General features: G+C 46.8%; 1 protein-coding gene across 1 annotated transcript in view; it reads left to right on the top strand.

The window, feature by feature from the left end:
* Nucleotides 1–2044, top strand: part of Spred2 (sprouty related EVH1 domain containing 2) — a 97929-nt gene extending 95885 nt beyond the window's left edge. Inside the window, exon 6 of the mRNA XM_028777833.1 lies at nt 826–2044. Within this exon, the coding sequence (XP_028633666.1) occupies nt 826–1482 (657 nt within the window). The 3' untranslated portion in view covers nt 1483–2044. The remainder of the gene's footprint in view (nt 1–825) is intronic.
* The last annotated feature ends 8751 nt before the right edge of the window (nt 2045–10795 follow it).

Genomic DNA, 10795 nt, shown 5'->3' with positions numbered 1-10795 from the left:
AAAGAAGGAAGGAAGGAAGGAAGGAAGGAAGGAAGGAAGGAAGGAAGGAAGGAAGGAAGGAAGGAAGTCAGCCAGCCAGCCAGCCAGCCAGCCAGCCAGCCTTTGGGCATTCCTTCGGTGCCTTTAATCCCAGGATTTAAGAAGAGACAGATCTCTGTGAGTTCCAAGACAGCCGGGCCACACAGCGAGACCCTGAGTCTGAATAAATAAGCAATTGGCATTTGTACGGATGAGTATACATGATATAAAAGCAAGTACTGAACTGCTGACCCTTTTTAGAGATTGGATCCGCACAGGATCTGGGAGCGGCTGACCTGAGAGAGACAGGAGGTGGGGATTAGAAGTAAGGCAGGAACGACATCTTTCCTCTTCGGGTAGAAATGTTGGACTTACCAAACTCTACTCCTTTTTGAGTTGGGGTCAATAGCCCAAGCTGGCAGAGAACTAACTCACTGTGTAGCAGAAGATGCAATGATTTCCCTCCACCTCCCGCGTCTTGGGATTATAAACCTGGTCTCGCGCCGGGTTACGGGATTCTCAGGACTGATCCACTCCGGGGCTCTAGCTTTCTGGGTGAGAATTACCAGCTGGGCTCAAACTGCTCCCAAGTTGGGCCGACCATCCTATGTACATGGTCACTCTAACAGGAAGGGCAAATTTGCCAGGTTCGGCTCACAAGCGCAGATCTGGCAAGCTTGTTTCGGTTTCTATCTTTTCGTAAAATGCCCCGAAGAAGAGTCCAGGGATCTTTCTTTGCCGCGGCAGCAGCGGCCGGCTGTCATTGGCGCCCCGGGCTGTAACACTGTCTGGTTTTTCCCTGAACAGCGATTGCAGCGGTCCTACCCGCAGGTCACCTTCCCAGAAGATGATGAAGAAATTGTTCGCATCAACCCCCGAGAGAAGATCTGGATGACGGGTTATGAAGATTACCGGCACGCGCCAGTTCGCGGCAAATATTTGGACACTACAGAAGACACAGACTCCTACGTGCGCTTCGCCAAAGGAGAAGTCCCCAAACACGAATATACTTATCCGTATGTTGATTCGTCGGACTTTGGCTTCGGCGAGGATCCCAAAAGCGGTGTGATCAAAACACAGCCGCCCAGGGCCAAGTCCCGTCGCCGGAAGGAGAACGGCGAACGGTCGCGGTGTGTGTACTGCAGGGACATGTTTAATCATGAGGAGAACCGAAGGGGCCACTGCCAAGATGCACCCGACGCCGTGAGAACTTGCATTCGCCGGGTGAGCTGTATGTGGTGCGCTGACAGCATGCTGTACCACTGTATGTCCGACCCCGAGGGAGATTACACTGATCCTTGTTCGTGTGACACAAGCGACGAGAAGTTTTGCCTCCGGTGGATGGCTCTAATTGCCTTGTCCTTCTTGGCCCCTTGTATGTGCTGTTACCTTCCCCTCCGGGCCTGCCACCACTGTGGAGTGATGTGCAGGTGCTGTGGTGGTAAGCACAAAGCCGCTGCGTGACTGGTTTCCCTCCTTTCCCCTTCTCCATCCACAGCCACAGGCAAAATTGTCTCTTGCGTACTCCCCCATTGTCTCCCTGGTTCCCTTCCAACTCTAAAAGGCGAGGCCAATAAGAGGAGGCCAGGCTCCATGGTCCCTTGGTGACATCATTCCAAACCTGGGGTAGCTGCCGCCCCCTGTGTCAGCCACATACCCGCCTCGCAGTGTTCTGAGGAAAGGAGCCTTCGACATAGACTCGTGTATTTTACCAGCCTATAATCATGCTGTCTTTCCTGAGTCTTGGTTTCCTGCCCCTCCTTCCCACCTTTCCGGTTCTGGAGACTTGGAGAGGTTTATTGATTTTTTTTTTCCCCTCCCCATTGGCCTTGCCTGTCGCTAACTAGCATAGGTCCCTCAGAGATGTGACCGAATGATGAAAGCATCACCACAGCTTGTCGTTATGCCAGGTGAGCTGGATAACAAGCCTGTACCACAAACAATAGTACTTTGACTCCTAAAGCTCCCACATCAGCTTCGGTCTTTAGTCTTTAACCTTCCCCTGCCCCCACCCCCACCCCCACCCCCACCCCCACCCCCAGTGAATTCATTCACTGATGCAAAACAGTCACCTTTTAAATGACTTTTTGAGCCTTAAGTCCAGATTAACTTGTAAGAATCAAGGAAAAAAAAAATTCAGATTGCTTTGCATCCTCTTGGAACAGGGCTTGCAAGGGGATTTGGGTTTCTGTGAGCCTGCCCAGTTTCCCCGTAAAATAGAACTTTTTAGAATTGTGTTGCCACTTCTAAAATCCTAGCAGTACTTAGAATAACACATCAGTGAGATAAATTTTACTGATTATTTTACAAACCAAATTGAGTTAGTCAAACACAAACCAGTGTTCTGTGTACAAGTTCCAGTTGAAAAACACTAAAGTTGTGAATAACACTGTAGCCATTCCCTGCCCCCTACACTGTTTTATGTTATTCAGGAGGGCATTTTAAATACCATCGATTCAAACAGTGGTGGCTTGCATTTTTTTTAGGTGCATGTTTTTGTTTTGGGGAGGTTTGTTTTGTTTTGTTTTGTTTTTTAATTTGAGGCTCAATTCTTCATTTATACTTGAAAAAAACAAGGCCATATGTAAAGAAAAAAAACCCTTTCAATGCCTAAGTGTCTTTTCTTCTACCACACCCACCCACACTTGCCACTCGGGGTGCACAGATAAGGGTAGGTCACCAACTGATTATGCCTGTCGCTGAGCCATGCAAAAGGCTTCTAATTCGCTTGGGGGGGGCCCGGCGGACTATATATGGAATAGCCAGATCTCACTATTGAAAAGAAAAGCGAAAGCGGTTATCTATACCTAGCACAGTACAATCAGAACTCCATGGGGACTGTAGGGGACAGATTTGTCACCACTGGCTGTTCTTCCCATGGTGATTGACGGTGGAGGGCAGAGGTGGTCCCCTTTAATCCCCACCACCACCCTTTATTGCACATGGACTTCAGTCTTTAAAGGAAAAGGCCTTTTTCCAGTCTGTCAATCATACTGGGAAAATGCTCGCCATGCAGACCTTCCTGGCAGTGTTTTCTGCTCGCCTGACAGCCTGTCGTGTTTCTTTAGCCGGATCATCAGTGTAGATAATCAGCATGCTTATACGTTAATTGGGAGGTGTTTTTCTTCGTTGGGATGACTGGTTGGGGCTATCTATTGTAGAAAAGATGCGGAGAGCTGCCATCTCCACCATGGCGGATGGTGGGGGTCTCCGTGCTAGGAGACTCTAGACTGCCTCCAGCCAGCCTCCAGTGCTGTAGAGAGACTGTCCCCGGCCTGAGGCACTCTCCTTGGGCCCTTTTGCCTCTCTACTAAGCACAACACTAATCTTTGTTGCCTCAGACCTCGGTTCAAGAGCCCCTATTTATTTCAGTGAGAATGCATGTCCTGGCCGCCTAGTGGCGTTGCCTCTGTCCTTGTTTGCGCTTCCTTCCTCCCTTGCTGGTCCCCACTCTCCTGAGAGTTATTCTAGTGGATCTTACTCTGCGCATCATCGTCTTTTTGGTTTGTGAAGGCAGCGGTTAAGGGCACAAAGACAGCCATGGGGACATTTATGTAAATATGTTTCATTGCCACACTGCAGCTGAACGGTGTGTAGTATTTTCCCAGTCAGCTTTGCCATACTGACGTCAATCATTTAAGAGAAATTATTCAGATTTTATTTTTATATTCGTGGTAATAAAACCTAACCAAAAGGTTTCCTGTTCAGAAGTTTCCCTGACTCATCCCAAGCTATCCGCTCACATTAACAGATTAAAGTGCCTGAAGCATAACTCATTTACCTGTATACTAAAACCCCTGTTGTATTGATTTTTTTTTATAATAAGCCTTTTTACCTCTGTAAAAAAATATATATACAAGTGTATGATGTACATTTTAGTTCTTAACTTTTTTTATGGTTTCTAATATGTATGACCAATGTAGCCATTGCTTTGAACTGTACCATGTAAATATAAACACATCCTATCAGACTATTGGCTTTGGGGTATTTGTCTGGCTAGACAGGATAGGATGGGGTTTCCTTCAAAGAAGAACATGAGATGTGGGTCTCTTTGTGAGACCCTTCCAACCTGTGGTTACGTTCCCAGGGAAAGAATCACATGTCCCTTCCCTCCACAGGGAGAACACTGTTCCCTCCTAGTCAGTCTTCTTCCCTCAAGCCCTCCTCTGAGAGAGAGGCTATACTTCCTTTGAGATGTTTTCCACTCATCCCTGATGAAACCTGGATGGGGATGGGAGTCCGTTCTCAGAAGCCAACCAGAGAGTACACCAGCCCATTGTTTTGGGGCAACTCTCACCTAACTTTCCAGATGGCTCTTCTGGGTACCAGAAAGCTACAACAGCCTTGCCCACGAGAAAATGAAGCAGGTATTTCAAGGATTACAGAAGAAAAATGGTTTCTCCATCAAACTTACTGGTGTTTTGTTTTGTTTTGTTTTGTTTTGTTTTGTTTTGTTTTGTTTTGTTTTATGAGACAGGGTTTCTCTGTGTGGCCCTGGCTGTCCTGGAACTCACTCTGTAGACCAGGCTAGCCTCGAACTCTCAAACTCAGAAATCCGCTGGCCTCTGCCTCCCAAGTGCTGGGATTAAAGGCATGCGCCACCACCACCCGGCGGTATTCTTTTTTAAAATGAGGTTTACAGAGCCCCCTTTCCATCTTAGTTTTAACTTTCCCCAGAAAGGAAGGTGTTTCTAAGCCACTGGCAGATATCAAATGCAAGATGGCTGCTTGAAGTTAAGAAACGAGGATGTTTAAGGCTCTCCCAAGAGCTGGTCTTGGGGGAAACATCCTGAGCCTTCAATTGACCTACACTCCTCCCAGTGTTCTATAGCTGTGACACCAAAGCTAAGAATGGGAACTGAGATGATCCTAAAGTCAACGAGGCAGAGGGCCTATGCGGGCTGGCTAGTGACAAACCCCAAGTCTGTAAAGGGCCTTATCCCAAGCTTCTGGGTCCCTCCCCACATGGAAAATGGCCCGCTTGTTCCGACTGCTTCAGGAATCGATAGGAACTAAAATACCAGGAACCAGGCTGGCTCCTGCGGTGGCCCTCATTTTTATCCCTCCACAAAGTGAAGCATTCGTGTTGAAGTCACGCCAAGGAGGCCTGTGTAGAGGTGATGTTGATCGACCAAGCCCCCAGAAAGTCTGCTGTCTGATGACTACCTTTCTGGGTCGGTCTCCTTTGGTATAAATGTTACAAAATCCAAATCCAGCTACTTATTTTTCCTTTCCCCCTTGCTAAGGGAGACAAAATCCTACCAGAAGCAGGAGTCTAATCTCGAGTTGGTCTGTCAAGGAGGTTGAGCTGGAACAATCTTGTATCGTAAAACAAACCACTTTTTTTTTTTTAAGTTTCATTTTTATTTGTGCATGAAGGATTTTTTTTGGGGGGGGTTGTTTGTGGTTTTTTTATATGTTGGTGTAAATATATGCAAGTGTCCATGGAGGCCAGAAAAGACTATCAGATCCCCTGGAGGTGTAAGTGGCTGTGAGCCGTCCTACAGACAGGCATGGACCACTCTTCACTGCTGAGCCTCCTTTTAAACCCATGGTCATTTCTGCCCCCTCCCCAACATCTGTTGAATTTATTCAGTGACACAAAACATTTACTTTTAAAGTGACTTTGAAGTATTGATCCTTGAGACAATATGTTGAAGCAAAGATGACTCCAGAGCCACTCAGCAGGTAAGAGCATTTGACTCACCGTTAGAGGGCTCGCCTGCAGTTCTCAGCGCCATCTGTGGGCACCAGGTACATAACAAGTACACATACACACATACATAAAACATTCATACAGAAAAAATAAAAATCTTAAACCAAACAAAACAACAAACAACTAACCACCTTAAGTCCAGACAGTAGTGGCTCGTGCCTTTAATCCTGGGGCAGGAGGATCTCTGAGTTTGAAACCTCCTCTACAGAGAAAACCTGTCTCACAAAAACAAAAAAACCAACCAACCAACCAGGCAACAACAAAACCGACCTTAAGCAAGATTGGTGTTATGTATTTATAATCCTAACATTTAAGAGTCTGAGACAGGGGGATTGCTTTGACTTTGGCTTGTGCTCTAATAGTGAATTCCAGGAGCCTGAGCTAGTGTGTCCAAAGGCCATCCTTCTAGGAAGCCCACAGAGATTTACACAGAGGGATAAGCAGACTATCGGGTGCCTTCTCACAGGCCTGCACTAAAAGACACACATGGGATCCGGATCAACTAGTCACAAGATGCTTTTCAGTTCTGCACACCTCAGAACAGATCAACGCTTCCTAGGGCCACTCTTCACACTGATTAGTTCCCTCTGTTCTGAACGGGACAGGTGAGGTGAGAGACGGGTGTGAATGCTTGAATGCCTACAGTAACCCTGCCCTCAGAGGTTCCGTAATGTCATCTGCAGCACCAGAGCACTTCCTCCGTTCCTTGTCTGTTCTGGGCCCTGAGGAGATGGGTTGCTGAAGAAGACAGCCTGCTCAAGGCACAGCAGGCTGAAGCATGCGGCAGGTACATTGTTAATCTATCCACAAGTCACTCCCTACTTCTTTTTCTAACTGCACCCCTCAATTTGGTTGCACTTTCTTCCTGACATTTAACCAATATCTGAAGTCAGTGATGCCTGCAGAGGCACACAGCTCGCTGGATTCTGGGCAGCCAGAATGTACAACACGGAAAAAAGCCAGTGACCTCTGTCAAAGCAGTTCTGTGGAGAGAGCTGGTACCAGCTCAGAGGAACCTGCCTGAAATCGGGACACAGTATATTCAGGGGACTGTCTGTCTGTCGAGACACATCCATGGACTCTGGGTTCTCTCCTGTTAAGTCAGACCTCCACTGAAGTGGGCATCCATCCCCCAAATTAGGCCACTCACTTCCCAGGGGAAAGCATGCGCTCTGAAGCCCTGATTAAAGGACCTGCAGGACAGTTTGCTGTTTGTCATGGCATGCAAGCAGGCTTGTAAATGGACACCCGAGCTTGTGCAAGCAGCCTGAGCTACAGGTGTTTTTACTGCAGGCCTTTGGGCTTTCTGGTTGTGAAATAAGATGTTTATCTACCCCACACCTGCTGGATCTGTTTTCCCTCTTAGCAGTGCTGGGGATCAAACCTAGGGCCTTGTACAGGCTGAACTCTCATCCTAGCCGCATGTGGGCAAGCCTAAGCCAGCTCCTTGAAGGGAGCCCACCCTGCCACAGTGCCTGCCTCAGCCACTCTCCCTGACCTCTCAATCTTGCATCTTTTTTATCTTGCAAACCAAGACCAATGGACAACACTGCCAAGCTCTGCATCCAACCTGGGATGGAGCACCCCTGCACCCCCACCCACTCCACTCCTGCACCCCATCTCTTACCCCTGCACCCCACAACCACAGCCTCTATGTGCTGACCCTGGAGAAATACCTTCCTAGACATCCACTTTTGGGGCCCAAGGAACCTCTTCAGCTTATTCTTTCTTTAAATGAACTTAGACAGTCAGCGGGTGTGGCTTTACACATGGTCCCTGCAGAAGCCAGCTCTCCCTGCAATGGGTGCTAATCTCAATAGTTACAACTGAGTTGCTTGTGACCCTGCTCATACCTTTCCTCCAGGAACAATAAATGCTTTGTCTCAGACTATGGATGTGATAGGCTAGGTGGTTTCTAAAGGGCTTTCTTCCCTTCAGCACTGACTCCAAGTTACAGGAACTACCGAAAGGGAGGGCTGAGTGGGAGCTGACTCCAGTGCTTTGGGGTTAGCTTAGAGGTAGAATTTCGCTCGTGTGCATGTGGAACCGGGTTCTTTCCCCAGCACAAAACAGAACAGATGGAAAAACAAAAAAACAAAAAAAAACCAAGCCGGGCAGTGGAGGTGCATGCCTTTAATCCCAGCACTTGGGAGGCAGCGGCAGGTGGATTTCTGAGTTCGAGGCCAGCCTGGTCTACAGAGTGAGTTCCAGGACAGCCATGGCTATACAGAGAAACCCTGTCTCAAAACTCCCCCCCCAAAAAAAAAAAAACAGAACAGATGGTTTATAATATTTATATGTACCAGTCATGGTGGCACCCACCTTTAATCCCAACACTTGGGAAGCAGAGGCAGGTGGGTTTCTGTGGGTTTGAGGCCACCCACTTTGCGGTCTCACTACATAAAAGTGAGACTTGTCTCTTTTTTTGTTTGTTTTTTTTTTTTTTGTTTTTTCGAGACAAGGTTTATCTGTGTAAGTCAGGCTGTCCTGGAACTCACTCTGTAGACCAGGCTGGCCTCGAACTCAGAAATCTGCCTGCCTCTGCCTCCCAAGTGCTGGGATTAAAGGTGTGCACCATCACTGCCTGGCCAAGACTTGTCTCTTGTAAGAGAAAAAAAAAGTTAAAATTATTTTGAAAAAAAAAGTGAGTAAAGTGAGTCTAATAATTTCAAGGAAGCCAGCTGCCAATGTGCACTGCCCTGGTAAAACTAGGGTGCTCAGACACATAGCTGAAGAATATGTTTGACCAGTTGCCCAGTAGATTTTCCTCCTGGTGAATGAGAAAAGCAGTTAGTGACCTTCGGGCGCATGACCTCATCTTTGGTCTAAGACCTGCTGTCACTTTGCATTTTAGTATAAGGCTTCCGGGGAATCTGACCAGGTCTGTGCCAGGGGAGTGTCAGCTGAGTGATCGGAGGAAATGAGAATTTGTTGGGCATGATGACATCTCGGCCACGAGGTACAATGTTTGCTGTACTCTCTGCATTCAGGAGGCAGAAGCTGGAGGAGCAGAAGGTCAAGGTCATTTGAGGCCAGCCTGAGCTATATGAGATCCCATCTTTAAAAAAAGTAGGGGTAGGGGTATAGATGGCTCAGTGGTAGATCAACACTTGTGTGACATTCGCTCCTCAGCGCCTGGGATGCCGGGCAAGGTCTTGCATATCTGTGTCTCTGTTGTGTAATATATAAAATAATGGGAATGAAGTGGGCCAACTTTCAGAATAACTGTATTATTCATTGTACTTTTGCTTCCAAATGGTCTAAGTATGCAGCTATTAAGTTATACCTGGGGCAAAAGATCCATCCAGAACAGAGATCAGATGTGACAAAATAATACATTCTCAGATTCTACAGAGCAACTAACCTTAAGAAATTGCCACTTGCCAGAGTTACCACTGAAGGCCAAGTGGCTATCCGAGGTCTGAGCTGCTGCCTGAAGACATATTGGTGTCCGTGGGCTGTGCTGCCACTGGGGTGGGGGTGGGGGTGGGGTCATGTGGATGTCCATGGTCCTTACTGCCACTAACTGTAAATAAAGGGCGAGGAAGCTTCTTTTACAATGGTATCGATGACTACAGACTCACAGTTGAAAATGAAAGACATAAAAGGCTTCTGTGATAACTTTTCTTCCCCAACGGCACCTCCCACCCCCAAAAAAGAAACAGTCTGGACAGGAAGCCATTGGGAAAAAAAAAATCTCTTAAAGGGAGCTGGGAGTGGAGGCACACACCTTTAATCTCAGCACTCTGGAGACAGAGGCAGGCAAATCTCTGAGTTCAAGGCCAGCTCCAGGACAGCCAGGACTACAGATTGAAATCACAAGCAGTTATGAGAATCCATCTCTCTCTCTCTTTTTTTTTTTTTTGTGTTTGTTTGTTTGTTTGTTTGTTTGTTTTTTCTAGACAGGGTTTCTCTGTATAGCCCTGGCTGTCCTGGAACTCACTCGGTAGACCAGGCTGGCCTCGAACTCAGAAATCCCGCCTGCCTCTGCCTCCCAAGTGCTGGGATTAAAGGTGTGCGCCACCACCGCCCGGCTGAGAATCCATCTCTATTCCATTAAAAATATTTGCAAAGTAAAAGTCTTTTCATTTAGACTTCTTTATGTGGAATGGAGCGATGGCTCAGAGATTGAGAGTACTGGCTGTTCTTCCAGAAATCCTGGGTTCAATTCCCAGGACCCACATTGCAGCTTAACTGTCTGTAATTCCAGAAGATCTAATACCTTCACATAGACATACAAGCAAAACATCAATGTACGTAAAGCTAAAATCATTTTTTAAATTTTTTAAAGATTTCCTTTTGTTATTGTTGGTTTGGTTTGGGGAGTTAGAGATGGTTCTGCTCTGGGGGACTTTAAGGGGTTTTTTGGTTTAATTTGCTTTGAGTTTTGTTTCTGTTTGTTGTTTGGTTTGGGTTTTGTTTTGGTTTTGTTTTTTGCTTTTTGCTTTTGTTTTTGAGACAGGATCTCACTATGGAGCCTTGGTTGGCCTGGCACTTACCCATGCCCAGCCAGTTTTAATTTCTATTATTTATTTATTTATTTATTTATTTATGTTTATCTTATGTGCACTGGTATGTTGCCTGCATGTGAGAGTGTCAGATCTTGGAGTTACAGACAGTTGTAAGCTGCCATGTAGGTACTAGAATTTGAACCTGGGTCCTCTAGAAGAGCACCCAGTGTTTTCAACCTCTGAGCCATCTCTCCAAGTCTCAGTTTTGATTTCTAATGCAGTCATATTGATAGGTACAATCAGAGAAAGCTGGATATGGTGGTACGTGTCTTTAATTCTAGCTCTCCCAAGGCAGAGGCAGATGGGTCATGTCGAGTCTCTCCTGGCCTTCTACATACAGAGTTCTAGGCCAGTCAGGGCTCCATAGTGAGACTTTTTCTCAAAAACAAAACAAGAACAGAATTATAAGGATCTTTGGGGCTGGAGAGTTGGCTCACCAGTTAAGAGCACTGGCTGCTCTTTCATAGGATCTCGGTTTAAATCCCAGCACTCTTGGTGACTCTCAATTGGCTGTCACTCCAATCCCAGGGGATCTGATGCCCTCTTCTGG

Source organism: Grammomys surdaster, unplaced genomic scaffold (assembly GCF_004785775.1).
Source record: "Grammomys surdaster isolate TR1022 unplaced genomic scaffold, NIH_TR_1.0 67, whole genome shotgun sequence".
Classification (NCBI taxonomy): domain Eukaryota; kingdom Metazoa; phylum Chordata; class Mammalia; order Rodentia; family Muridae; genus Grammomys; species Grammomys surdaster.
This window is presented reverse-complemented; position numbering and strand designations above follow the sequence as displayed.